This window comes from Triticum dicoccoides, chromosome 7B (genome assembly GCF_002162155.2).
Source record: "Triticum dicoccoides isolate Atlit2015 ecotype Zavitan chromosome 7B, WEW_v2.0, whole genome shotgun sequence".
In the NCBI taxonomy this organism is placed as follows: Eukaryota; Viridiplantae; Streptophyta; class Magnoliopsida; order Poales; family Poaceae; genus Triticum; species Triticum dicoccoides.
Window position 1 is genome coordinate 599,819,566 of NC_041393.1, and position 14,337 is coordinate 599,833,902.

The following is a 14,337-nucleotide window of genomic DNA, read 5'->3' on the forward strand; positions in this document are numbered from 1 at the left end:
CCAGAATGAAGGCAGGTAACGTGGACAAATCTGTCAACAAAAAGAATTGCTGTAGTTAATATGCGGGATGGATAGAAGTCAACAAGGTTACATGGAGCTGAAATAATCACTACAAGGACAATCATCATAATCATCAAAGTATAAAAGAGAAAACTTGCTTCTGTTAACAGCTTCTTATAGGAGGCAGCACAGTGCCAGGTAGAAGAACCAAGATGCAAATCAACAAGAGAAATTTAGTAGGGTAGAGCAACAAGCCATAGCAAGGTTGGGCAAACAACACATAAAAATGGCACAGAGAAGCTCAGAGACAATCAAATATGGCAGACAAGTCTGGTACAGCATATATATAGCAGTAGTACTTGATAATAATGTAGATACATGGCATTGCCACTCCCACTGATATCACATAGGCACTACGTTTCATCCAACACACGAATGCAACAAGGCAGTAATGTTTGTTTCGAACACTAACAGCGCCACTGTCATTTACTTTTTCTTCTTCCCCTTCTCCTTGAGGGCAGGGAAATGATCAAAATGACTTGGGAAAGTAAACCCACCCAAAACAAATTGATCAAAATCAAGAATTTTTGCTCTGAGCCCCTGCTCAAGATCTTTAAGTTGACTCCCCAGCCTTGCAATCTCCCTACGGTGTGCTCTCTTGTTCTTCAGCAGTGGTAGAATATCTCTTCTGTTGTTACTGAGCTCATTTGACTTATTGTAACACTGCCGCTTGATCCAGTCCCAGTGGTCGTTGCCCGTGGAGTCTGCTTTGGTAAAATCCCATGTTGTCCCCTCCTGGAAAAACATTGCATTTGAATGAATAAGATATGCTAAAAACAGAGCAGCCGCACATTTAGTTGCAGGCCTTTCTTTGCAGGCTAAAAACAGAGCAAGAAGCCATACTATTGTCCTATGTCCTAACTTAATGCTAGATATTCACAAGATAAATTGCCAGCAAAAGTTGGTTTGATGCCATACTATGCTTTATTACTCATCTTCAGCTCCAACAATACGGAAGCAAATCTTTGTGTAATAACATGCTGGGAGACTAACAACCTTATGTAATAATGGATGTCTGTAACAAAATCTTTTCTCTTTCAAGACAAAATCTTTTCTCTTTCAAGACAAAATCTTTTCTCTTTCAAGACAAAGGTTATGCCTCTGTTTCAGAAAAAGATGACAATGCATCTCAAATGTGTAACTAAATAAGTTTCTAATAGATGACGCCTAGTTGGTAGGGGGATGCTGAGCAATCATTTTCAGAAAACAAGAAAAAATAAGCATTTAACTTCAGGAAGAGTTTCAGAGGAGTTGCCAGCATCCAGTAGTCTAGTTGCATCAAGAAACTTCAGCTAGTCGTAAACCTGCCGGCTAGCACATCCATTCCGGTTCCAGGAGATGTTCAAGTCGATCCTTATTTCAGAGTAAGAAGAAAACATACAATTCCATCCCTGACAACACAGGCAGTGTAGGACGCCAAACAGACAGAGCAGTTAAACTGCAGACAAGAACAGCTCTATGGCCTAAGAACAGGCAACAAATATCCTACCAATACCGCCCAACATATGACCAAAGTGTCAACTTCTTTATCCAAACAGGACAAAGACAAGAAACCAAATTCAACTCAAGAAAAGGAACCAGAGCACTTTACCGGAAAATAAACAACAGCGTACTGAAGAAACAGAACTGGGTTCATAATCAAATTGCACAACTACGCAGGAATCCCTGATAAAAAAATCATCACACAAAGGCCAGGAGGAACCAGGTGCCACAGGAAATTCAGCTTTATCAAATCATTAACCCAAGCAAAGATCCAACCAAGCTAACCATTCCAACAACTAAGAAGTCCCACAACTAGTTACGATTGGCAAAGCAAGCACATACCTCTCGCACCGTCTTACAAAAGTATCAACTAAAAGAGAATGACTAAGTCTGCATCTCTCATATTTCTTGACAGCATATGTACCTAGACTGTTTTCTTGGCAAAAATGGTAGATGGCCTGTCATTGCGGCACTAATTCTCGAGCAGCACAGATTCATCGCACACATTAAGAGCTTAAGAAGTAATTATACTAGCAATTATTCTCGTACACCTACAGTTTGAATCAGTGCTAGATAGATTGATTCCGATCAAATCCATGTCCAATCTGAACGAAAAAGAAAACACCACAGGAATTACAAAGAAGCCTACCACTTCAGGGGCGTCATCGGGGATGGGGAGCCCAGTGATTTTCACAAGGTCGAAGGCCTTAAAGAAGTCGTCGATGCCAATCACCCTCACCTACGCGAGAAACAGAGCAAGAAAATTAAGGCTGGGGCGTGGGGAAACAATTTTTCTGAAGGAATCTGAGCAATGATTTGAGGCGTGGGGAGAAGGCTTACCGCCGGCGCCGGCAGGGGGGCAGGGAGTTGCTGGTGGTCCATGATTCGTGGCCGGGTTTTGGATTGACGGGAGCGGCGGGGGCGGCGGCGGCGGGCGCGGCTAGGGTTGGGGGCTGGGGAGTGAGAGCACGGGAAGGAGAGGGGAGGGTTTGCTTTGCTGTTGTTCTCTCGAGGAGGAGGGCAGGTGACTCGGCTGGGCCTTTGTGGGCTGCAGCACTCAACCGGGCCTTTTTTGGGCTGCTGCACTCCACTGGGCCTACAAGGGAAACAACACCCAGATTAAAACAAAGCTAATGTATGTATACTTAATCAGGGTAACCTAGTTGAAATACTCACCAAGGAGTTTCACTTGTATTTCCCCATCATGCAGTGGGTTTCTTGGCGGGTATTTCAAAGTACTCCCTCCGTTCCATAATATAAGAACGTTTTTGACACTAGTGTAGTGTCAAAAATATTCTTATATTATGGGACAAAGGGAGTATTTTTCACCCATCATGCTAAAGCCCTCTTCTCTGCGTCATCGCCGAGAGCCAAAATATGTAGTACCCATCACTACGGAGATGGTCCACAGGCAAACAACCTGGTGGAGGAAGCGGCATAGGTGTAGCGTACGACAGACAATGACGAAGCCAATGAAGCTCCAAGATGCATATTCCTAGAGTCAAAATGAAGGCAAGCAAGCTCAGTTTAGTCTTCGAGATGTAAACAAAAGCCAACAACATTATAGAATTCATGCAAATAATTAAAAAAAAAGTGAATAAGTACAATATTTTTTTGGTCAAAGTTATATATACGAAGCAACAATAAGAAGATACAAGTGATATAGAGCCTCATCCTATGACAAAGAGGGGGCATGCGCAATTATGGAATGTACTTTTATGTTTTTATTTTTTTAGTTATTTATTAGTGTTAAATGACAATAGATTTTCCTAGAAACATGGGTCAAACATATACGTGTTTGACTTCTCACAAATCTTATATGCACTACAAATTGGAACTGAGGGAGTGTCATGAACAACTAAACAACATGAAGTCAGAGATGAAACCTATTGAAAAAAATACAGACAATTGTGAATGGTTTAGGGGTGTAGCTACCACCATTAACTTCGTATATGAATCAATAACATAACTATAACAAAAAATGTATAATGGGACAGAGGGAGTATTTTTCACCCATCATGCTAAAGCCCTCTTCTCTGCGTCACCGCCGAGAGCCAAAATATGTAGTACCCATCACTAGGAAGATGGTCCACAGGCAAACAACCTGGTGGAGGAAGCGGCATAGGTGTAGCGTACGGCAGAAAATGACGAAGCCATTGAAGCTCCAAGATGCATATTCCTAGAGTCAAAATGAAGGCAAGCAAGCTCAGTTTAGTGATGTAAACAAAAGCCAACAACATTATAGAATTCATGCAAATAATTAAAAAAACATGAATAAGTACAAATTTTTATTTGGTCAAAGTGATATATAGGAAGCAACAATAAGAAGATACAAGTGATATAGAGCCTCATCCTATGACAAAGAGGGGGCATGCGCAATTATGGAATGTACTTTCATGTTTTTATTTTTTTAGTTATTTATTAGTGTTAAATGACAATAGATTTTCCTAGAAACATGGGTAAAACATATACGTGTTTGACTTCTCACAGATCTTATATGCACTACAATTTGGAACTGAGGGGGTATCATGAACAACTAAACAACAGGAAGTCAGAGATGAAACCTATTGAAAAAAATACAGACAATTGTGAATGGTTTAGGGGTGTAGCTACCACCATTAACTTTGTATATGAATCAATAACATAACTGTAACCAAAAATATATAATACATACGACCTCCATCCCAAATTATAAGACGTTTTCCGTAGGCTATAATTTAGGACAGAGGAAGTACAACATTAGAAAAAAATATTTAGAGGAAAAACAAATGGTATGTGGCATATACAGTTATAACAAATGGTGCAAGAGGTCATCATGAGACTTTTTTACATTGTTTTTGGGATTTCAGTACATTTGAAATATCTACAACATTAAGCTCATCTTCCAATCCTAATTTGATGAAAAGGTTAATATGTTGATCCTATCTCCTTTTCCAATTTAGGATGTTAATCCAGCAGACCATTGCATATGCAGAGACCGGTGAAAACAAAGCCTAGCTAACATCAACCAGGTGTAAGAGCATGGATTTGGACACATCACCACCAAACCCCTGTCGTTGAAGTTGATTATGAGCTTCTACCCATCGAAAGAAGAAGCAAAATCTTCTCACATTATCTTTGCATTTAAGTTCCCTAGAAACAATGGCTTTACACCCATCTTTTCTACTTGTTTTTTTTTCTAATAACAAGAGATCAAGGAAATGAAAGGAATTCAAGCTGCTGTTAAAAACCAATTAAACCAAAAGAAGTTCACAGGAAAATCAGGATAAATCTAGATGACTGAAGCATCAACAACAACAACGACAAATACATAGTAGTGCAATATTATCTAAATCTTGCGGAAGACTGTAGTGACTATGTTCGTTTACGTTGAGATAGACAAGAAAATACCTTTTTTCTATTTTAGTTCCTAGGGATTGATTGAAGGCCTCATTGCAAGCAGCTATAGATGAGAACGTAACACCATTGACAGATGTCTCTACACGCAACTTGTTGTCTCATACGATGGATTGAATCCAGACATGAGAGACAACGTTTCGGGCAGGTAGAGTCCTGGGGTACATATAACTCGTGCTTAGAGTGCACTCCTCGATTTGGATCCCTGCCGGCGTTGCAGAAAGGGCACATTTGTACATGGGATCGATGCACCTTATCTTGGCCCAATATAAATGATTACAAGAACTTTATATATGAATTTGTGACATAACAACTGTAACACAAATTGTACAGGACAATTACAATGTTAGTTTAAACTCAAAAGAATAATCAGAGAAAAAACCAAAGGTACATGTCACACACAAACATAACACGGATTAGTTGCTAGTTCTGGTTTGATAAATAAAAAGTTAATCTCAATCCTACCTCTTTTTACTTAATTTAACATATACTTTTAATAAAACAGCCAATGTAAATCCGATAGATGATTATCAAAGTTACATATATAACATGTGGCAAATTTACCTCTTTTCTTAAGGGATGGTACATGAATAGATGTTTCAATTGGATCTAACATAGCTATCGGATGCACTCATGCACTCACTTTTACAAAATTAGGTGAAAACAGAGGACACCATACATGTAAGGCTAGGGATAGTTGTTGCACCTTTGTGGGTGTAGTTGACGGATCAACCACGTACATGTAAGGCTAGGGATAATTGTTGCACCTCTGTGGGTGTAGTTCACGGTCCATAGGAGATGAGAGGATGGATTAACCCTCCTGTCTGCATTTAGATCCAAAAAATAAGCATCTAGATTAGTAGACAAGAGGGAACGGCCAGCTGGCCGATTCACGTACAAGAGGCAAGAGAAAGAGATGCGGCGCATGGCATGGTTGGTTAGTTGTAAGAAGAAAGGGCGCGTGGAGAGCAGAGGGAGCGGGACAAGGCAAGCCGGGGGACGACCATGGATTAGTAAATGGAGGTACAAACAAATAAGAATATATCTAGATGAGTAGCAACAACATGAACAACAAGAAAATAGAGTTGTGGAGTATTACATAGGGATTGAAGCCCTTGTTGCAAGCAAGTGCAGATAGAAATGTAATCATGGATGGATGTCTCTTATCATTACCAATCTTGAATCCAAACATCCAAAAATGAGAGGCACCGTTTGGGACAGGTGGAGGCCACGGTATATAACTCGTGCTCAGAGAGTCACAGTCCACTCTCCACCGGCCGTTCCACTCCATATATACGAGGGGTCGATGGTTTCTCATTACTGTGAAAAAGGCAAACAGACGTTACATAGTCAGCATTGAAATTTCTGGTGCAAGAATTATAATACGCAAGGTAAATCTCTTATCTTCTTAAGGGAAAGTATGCATGTCCTCTTATGATTTCACAAGACAAAGGCAAATATAACAAGTGGTGACAAAAAAAAAACTAAGAATACAAAAGGGTACAATAGATCAACACGAAACTTCACATGCCAGCATAATTCAATTGCTACACGGAGTATATTTTTCTAAATGATACAATAAGGTATAGTGACTGGAGTAAATTTGGTTCGAGTTTGGTAAAAAAACTTAATATTGATTCTAAACCTTTTTAATTTAACCATATAATTTGTTTTTCAATTTATTTCTCCCAAACATTGGAAGTTGCAATACATTATTATTTTTTATAAAAAAGAGAGCAACAGGAACCCCTTGCGGCATTTTTATTAAGAAACAACCACACACACATACACACACACACTACGGAGCCCAAGGTTTGGACAGATCCTAAACTAATACAATAATTTCAGTCAAACATCTTAGATCCAGATGCGAACACCCCCACTAATAATATATCGGCATCCCCATCATTAACATGCCTTTGTGCTCACCATGAAGGAAAGCCTAGTTAACAGCAAGGTGGCTTGCTTGTGCGAGAGGACAGTAATAGAAAGAGTTAAAGACTGATTAATCCAGGTAAATCATAATCATAAGATTCTATACTAGGACTAGTTAGCAGCAGCCGCAATATAACAAGAAAAAGAATATAGTGGTGGACATATATACCTAGGGATTGAATATAATCATGGGTGGATGTGTCTGGTTGAGGCATATAACTCATGCTCCGATTGATAGTCATTCCAGAGTCCAGTCCTCACATTGGATCTTCCCCGGCAGTGGCATATGAAACGCATGCATCTATGGAGAATTGGAGATGCATGTAGATCCAGAGCAGAGACCTCTGCTCTGCTCCCTTTCACCTCATCTCTGCTTATATATATTGTACTAGTAGAAGTATGATATTACCCCCACCACATGTGATGTGCGTAGTGCTACCGCGAGCGAGGTGATGTCTCATCCTTCTTTCATCGCCAGGCAGTCTTGTCCGTCCACAGTCTTGACATGCAAGAAAGAGATCGAGCAGGGCAGGTACCGGATCCATAAACCTAGTGCAGCAGAGATGCCTGCCTGCTAGATCGAGGCGGTGCACCGGACAGGAGACTCTCGCCGGCCGGCCGGCAAGAATACCGGCTGTTGGTGGCCAGCGGATCTGAACAGCTGTTGGCGTCCGGCAGATCAGCCAAACGCCTCCATGGCGGGGCAGAGATGAGAGGATGGATTTCCTGCGAGCCTGTATGAAGAAGCATATGGTCAGGTCAATTACCAACAAATAAGAGAGAAATACACGCAAGGAGATAACAGGAAATTAAACCTTGAAACGATCGATTCAAACATAACATACAAGTTTGATAATCAACGAGGCGAGGCGAGGCGAGGCCGGCCGGAGAAAGAGATGGCAAAGTTGCGAGGATAGATGGATTGATGGATGCTTTCTTGGGGAAGAAAGGGCCGGCGCGTACGTTGACAGCAGAGGAAGGGAGCGGGACAAGGACGTACGGCGGCCGGTGCCGGCGGCTGACCAAGGATCCGGCCGGCCAGCCGGCCGGACGGCGTGGATGGTTAGGGTTCTCACCCACGGGTAGGGGACGAGAGAAGAGGAGCCTCCAGATCTGATATTTTTCTCATCTCATCTCAGCAAAGAAAAGGAGGAGGAGTCAGTCTCGCGGTTAAATTTAGGGTTAGTCGCAGCCGGTCCATCCACCTGCATGTTGACACCTGTCGACTCGTTTTTTTTATCTACGTGACGGAAACATATGTTACTACCTGCTTGGTTTTTATACGTACACAAAAAAGAAAGAAATAAAAAAAGGGACAATAGGTCAAAACGTCGCGTCAGACGTGACACCACCGGTCACTCTCACTCCTCCTACTATTCTTGTACTGACTCTGCTAGTGCTAGCAGGCGGGTGGATGGTGGGTGCGCAGTAAAATGCCTCAACTCCTACTAGTGGAAGCAACAGAGCATGCAGGTACTAGTAATAATTTCAGAGCGGAGCAGAGCGGCGGGCCAACCTGCGGCCGGCCGGCCACCGGCGAGCGGAAGGAGGTTCCCGCCGGCCGCCCAGGTCAAACGCAAGGAGCGCAGCACGGCGCAGTAGCCGTCACCGGCGCGACGGGACTGCGTGCGGTTGGCAGCCAGCGGATCTGAGCAGCAGGTCGCCCGGAGTTGCAAGCCGCCGGCAGGCCAGCGCAGCCTCACCTGTCGGCCGCCGGCAGATCAGCGCACCGGTCACCGGTCGGCGGGACTGCCTGCAGGGAGATGAGAGCATCCAAACGCAGGGGAGGAGAGAGCAGCGGCCGGCGGTGCGCGGTGTGATGTCCGCGACCGGTGTAGGCGGTGCGCGGTGTGGTTGAGAAGGCCAGATGCTTGGGAGTTTGTTTCTTTGAACAGAAACAAAAGCAGACCAGGGAGAGGAGGGGAGGAGAGGAGAGACGGCTGGGGAGGGAGGTGGATCGGAAAGGGACTGCACGCCAACCCTAAAATGCTTCCTTATATACTCGAGAAGAGAACCAGATGGGACGCACGCTCAGCCCAGTTTGAGTTCTCTCCATCCCCTCACTCTCTCTCTCAGCCCAAAGCATACTACTGGCCGGATTAATTAGTACAATAAATGTGATTTGGACCTTACCTGACCTGACTTAGGCCTATGAAGAACTGGTCCAAGAAAAGCTAAATGGGCTGGCCATTTGGCATCTTTTTATGTTTTGGATATATGTTAGTGTCAAAATCATATTTATATAGTGATGATAATCATGATATATACTGGTTGCTAAACGGTTGACCCAGAGAACAAGAAGCCTCTAAGAATAGGATGCGTCGTCGACGATGTCGCGTTGCTATCACCTTTGACGGTGGAGGAAGTAAACAAGGTGCTCAAGCCAGGTCATAACTCTATGATCACATTTTAAGATGGATGTGGTCGAAGAAGGGAGGAAAACATTGCCACTTCAAGAGCACTCATCGAGTTTGGGTACGGGTAAGCCGCACCGCACCCTTACCCATCCCTTAGAGCATCTCCAACAGGCGCCCAACGCGCGGCGCGCAAAAATCTGGTTTGCGGCGCGCGCAATGCCAGGTTTGGCGCGGGACGCAGCGCTGGCTCCAGCAGCCGCGCCAAAATGCAGCGCGCCCGAGCAGCCGCACATCCACATTTGTTGCATTTTCAAAACAAAGACATGGCATAATTTTTAAATCACAAACATCATTCACAACCAAGTTTAAATGAATAGTTCAATTTATTACAACTCATCAAACAAATAGTACTTTGAGAAATACAACAAATAGTTCAACAATACAACATCAAACGCACAAATCATGATGATCTTCGGCAGCCATTCCAAGCCCACCACTCCTCAATGAGATCCTTCTTGAGTTCATTATGCGCTGCCGGACGTTGAATGGCATGATAGGAGGCAACAAAACGGGCCACCCTTTCAGCCCTCCACCGCACTCGCACGGGATGTCCCAAGAGCTCATACCGAGAGTAGTCTACATCTTGGCCACGCTCATTCTCGATGATCATGTTGTGCATGATGACACAAGCATGCATTATGTACCAAAGCATCTTCTGATCCATCACAATAGCAAATTGGGCTTGCAAAATCCCAAAAGCTCTTTCCACATCTTTTCTAGCCGCCGCGTGAGCATTTTGGAAATCAAGATATTTCTTACCTTCCGGTTTTTTCAACGGCTTCACAAATGTTGACCACTTTGGGTAGATGCCATCCACAAGATAGTAGCCATGGTTGTATGTACGACCATTAGCTACAAACTGCACCGGTGGCAGTTCACCATTTGCAATCTTACTCATCAGTGGTGACCGGTTGACAACGTTGATGTCATTCAAAGATCCAGGCATTCCAAAAAAAGCATGCCAAATCCAAGTCTCGTGATCGGCCACCGCTTCAAGGATTATAGTAGAACCCTTTTTTGTCCGTGGAATTGCCCATGCCATGCCTTTGGACAATTCTTCCAACCCCATGCATGCAATCTATTGAGCCTAGCATACCTGGGAACCCGCGAGCTTTGTTCATCTCCAATAGCCTTGCGACATCTTCAGCATTGAGAGTTCTCAAGTACTCCGGGCCAAACACTTGCACAATTCCGACTGCAAAGCGGTTGACACACATGATGGCTTGGCTCTCACCCATGGCCAAGTGGTCATCAACTAGATCAGCCGGAATACCGTATGCCAAAATACGCAAAGCGGTTGTCACCTTTCTGAAAGGTGCTATGCCCGAGCTCTCCGGCGGCATTCCTCCTCTGCTGAAAAAACCGGTCATGGCTCGCTAGTTTCTCTGCAATGCGCCTGAACAACTCGGTGCTCATCCTAAACTGGCGACGAAAGTAGGACTCGGGGCATGTGGGATTCTCCACAAAATAGTGCCTCATCAATCTGTTGTGGGCATCAATCCTATCCCTCCAAATTTTGTGCCGACCCATAACCGAACCACCGTGCTTCGGTTTTTTATTGATGTGCATAGCTAGGATCATTGCAAGATCATCCTCCTCTTCCATATCAAATTCTTCTTCAGAAGAGTTATGGCCCGAACTCATCTAAAATGTTCAAAACTAGGCTATAAACAACATGCACCAAATTTCATGCAAAAAAGTGGAAGTTGGAAGCAATACATACCTTGCGGGCGTTTTGTCAAACAACTTGCGGGCGCCAAAGCGGCGGTGGGCAGCCGGGCGTTCTTCATCGGAGACTGTCGCGCGTGAGGCGGCACTGACTAGAGAGAGAGGGAGGAAGCCGCGCCCGCGCTGGAAGATACCGGGGAAGCGCCGGAACGGTCGCCAGAAAAAATGGGGTGCGCGGGGCGGCGGCGGCGGCGCGGCTGGATGGGTTGATGGAGTGAGAGCGAGCGCTCGAGAGTGCAGCACGCGGGAGCGGGCGCAGCAAATAAGCGGCGCGCGATGGCGTTGCCGCCCGCGCGCTGAATTACATATGCCGTGCGCGTGATTTTTGCGCGTCCGCTGGAGCGCCGGAAACGGTAGCGCGCTAAAACCACTACTTTTTCGGCGCGGCGTGTTTATAGCGCGGCTGTTGGAGATACTCTTACCCATCATTCGTGCTAATACTCGTTAGTTGGTACAACTTTTTTCCATACCCACCACCCCACAGGGTAAACGGGTACCCGCGGGTAAAAATATCCACATTTGCAATGCACATCGACTTGAGCAGTATGAGGTCATAAACAGAAATATATAATCATATAATATACAAATAACTAACCTTCCTCCCTCTCCTTTTATGACTTATTTTGGTTTGAGTATATGGATAGATGTAAATATATATGGTTTCTCCTCTTTCGTTTGTCGTCGTAATACATGCACATCTACATGTTTTTGCAGGTGTGGTATCAAGATGCCAAAAATAATCCTCGACTTTTTGTTCACCATACAAACTACAACAATTAGTCTAAGCATGTTCTCATCAGGTCCGTCCATTCTTTCCTTAGTCTTGGAATTCAGTGGCTCCATGTAGTCATCAAACTGTATTTACCGGAGCCTTCCCCGACCCCCCGCGTCGTCTCTATGAGGCGACTAGGGCGGGCACCTCTCCGGCCGGTGGCTAAGCCCCTTCCCCACCCACATCCCCTCACCGCCGCCGACAAACGACGTCGAGCAAAGCCTGCCGGCAGCTGGTGGCGGCGGGATCCGCTCTCTCCAGCGAAGCTCGCCATACAACACCCCAGTTTTCCTCACTCCACCTCCCACCACGCCGGCCATCTTCTCCGCCTGCCCAGATCCGCCCGTCCCCACCACTCATCTGCCTCGGTGCTCGTCGTATCTGGCTAAGGGCGCCTTTGCGGCGTGTGGCTGCCTTCGGGCCGATGCCCCACGTGGATCCAGATCCATTTGCACCGCGACCACCTCTGCTCGATCTGCTCCGCCCTCACCGGCTTTGTCTGCACCGGCTGCGCGACATGCGCTCCGGGTGGCGCCCCTTCGTTCAGTGCATGGCCCCAACCGCGGTGGTCATCAGGCTGGCTCGGGGTCTTCCACCTCTGCGCCCGTGCGCCGCATCCCTCCGCCCCGGCAGATCTCCCCTCCCGCGTGTCGTGCGTCTTGCTATTCGCAACCTGCTGCTCTACACCACCCTGGCTGGGCTGCGCCTCCGCTGGTGTGGCGTGTGCTTCCGCCGTCGCCCCCACCTCCCCTCCCTCAGATCCATGCTCATGGGTGCTGGGTGGATTGTCGCGGTTCCCCTGCCTCGAGCGGGCCATGCGGCTCCGGCGCCCTCGGTTTGGTCGCCTACGTGGCCGGGCATTAAAGCTGCATCTGGTTTGTGCCCGTGTCAGCCGCGTTTAGCATGGAGGACTGCTGCCCATTGTTTCTACGGCCCGTAGAAGGCCCATTGTTTCTACGGCCCATAGAAGGCCTACTGTTTCTACGGCCCGTAGAAGGCCCACTGTTTCTACGGCCCGTAGGAGGCCCAGTGTCACTACAGTAAATATTAGCCCATGGTTATTGTGGCCTAGTTTTAGAAAGAACTGCACTGACTACAAGCAAACAAATGAACAAGACAACAAGGAAATAAATAAGCAAGCAACTTATGCTAGGCTATCACAGCTGTTACATATATTACATTCACTGGGCATCAAAGTTCGCCACAAGTGCATATATAGGGAACAAAGCAGCATATCATATACACTAGTTGTCAAAGTTGGCGACCAGCGCAAATAAACGCCGCAGCAAAACAAATCCAGAACTGAAACCACTTCAAAAGATCTCAAGAAACAATATCCTGGGTACCCATAATGCTGGCAAGATGCTTAGCAAGCTTATTAACTTTCTCTTGTTTGGCGCTTAAATCCTCCAGCGCTTGCTGTTGCACCAGAAAATATGCATCTGAATTCTGCAGAGACTTCCTCAGTCCTTTAGCTAATATGCACAAGAAACGTACCACGATGAGCTCGTATAGGCCCGGTGAGACGCATCGTTCCGGTTCCTCTCCTCCTCCAACAACTTAGCCGTCCTCTCCTCCCTCTTTGTCGGGGGTTGGGTGCGACATATGCCAAAGGATGGCTTATCATGGTGGGGGCGAGTAGAACATCGCCGGTGCCTGGAAACGGGATGAGGCGAAGACATGCACGCCGGCGGATCTTACCCAGCTTCAGGGCTCTCCGAGGAGATAACACCCCTACTGCTGCTCTGCGGGGTCTCCGCATGATCACTAAGGCAAAGTGAATACAAGGGTGCTCCTAGAGCTGTTTCTGGAGGAAGGAGAAGACAAGGCTAGTTCAATCCCTCCTTTGTGTTCTGTCTAATGCTACTGGATGCCAACCCTTTGCATGGGTGCCCTAGGGGGTTTATATAGGCCTACCCCAGGGTTACAATGGTAAATCCGGCTAGGAGCGGGTCCCAGCCGTCTGTCTCTCAGGTGTCGTCTTCTCCACCGACTCCTGGGGCCCGCCGACTGGCCTGGTACGAGGGCGTCAGCCCGTGTCCGCCGCGGGCGGGTCTTGCCGGTTGCGGATTATTGTAGCCGTGCTTCTAATGACGCGGGCTTGGTCATGGGGTCGTGGCGACAGTGCCGCCGCCTGACGGGCGATCACTGTTGCCATTCCCCTGTCGCATCTGGTTAATGGCGTGCGGGGCCCGTGGGAGGGGCCGGCCGACTCGAGGGGGCCGACTCTCGGCGCTCCCGCCGTCTTCAATATTCTCGCTGACTGGTAGGCCCCACCGTCTCCGGGCTGTACAGACAGGAGGTCGTGGGTACAGGGCCCCACCCCAAGGGCTGACGTCAGGGCTGGCATGGCAATAGTGCCGCGCTGGGCGGAGATCTCCTGCGAGTACGACGCACTGTGGCCATGCTTGCCTTTAATCACTGGGTGGTTGGGAGTCGCGGGCCGACTCCCCATAGTCGGCTTCTTCGGAGCCGCCTCTTGGACTCGTCCTGGTTGAGAGTCGCCTCGGGGACTCGGCTCGTCTCGGAGTCGCCTTCTGGGACTCG

The 14,337-nt window shown here is 46.7% G+C and overlaps 1 protein-coding gene across 6 annotated transcripts; it reads right to left on the reverse strand.

Annotated features, from left to right (window-relative positions):
• Positions 1-281: 281 nt before the first annotated feature.
• Positions 282-8,840, reverse strand: LOC119340285. 6 transcript variants are annotated; one of them, XR_005164475.1, is made up of 10 exons: positions 8,390-8,840; positions 7,043-7,607; positions 6,038-6,258; positions 5,645-5,762; positions 4,933-5,251; positions 3,556-3,721; positions 2,719-3,037; positions 2,383-2,638; positions 2,192-2,281; positions 282-795 (listed from the first exon to the last, which is right to left on the reverse strand). XR_005164475.1 is itself a non-coding variant. In XM_037612181.1 (3 exons), exons 1-3 carry the CDS (start codon positions 2,422-2,424, stop codon positions 487-489), a joined length of 441 nt encoding a protein of 146 aa, XP_037468078.1. In that variant the 5' UTR covers positions 2,425-2,635; the 3' UTR covers positions 282-486. The 6 variants fall into 6 exon arrangements, 1 of the variants encoding a protein (XP_037468078.1); XR_005164477.1 differs by lacking the exon at positions 8,390-8,840 and adding an exon at positions 7,719-8,375 and having other exon boundaries at positions 6,112-6,258; XR_005164473.1 differs by lacking the exon at positions 8,390-8,840 and adding an exon at positions 7,719-8,374.
• Between the last annotated feature and the right edge of the window lie 5,497 nt (positions 8,841-14,337).

Coding starts and splice junctions, on each gene's coding strand:
- LOC119340285 (XM_037612181.1), bottom strand. CDS start 2,424: ATGGACCACCAGCAACTCCCTGCCCCCCTGCCGGCGCCGGCG. Junction 2,282..2,382: donor CCCCCCTGCCGGCGCCGGCG/GTAAGCCTTCTC, acceptor TTTCTCGCGTAG/GTGAGGGTGATTGGCATCGA. Junction 796..2,191: donor CCGATGACGCCCCTGAAGTG/GTAGGCTTCTTT, acceptor ATGTTTTTCCAG/GAGGGGACAACATGGGATTT.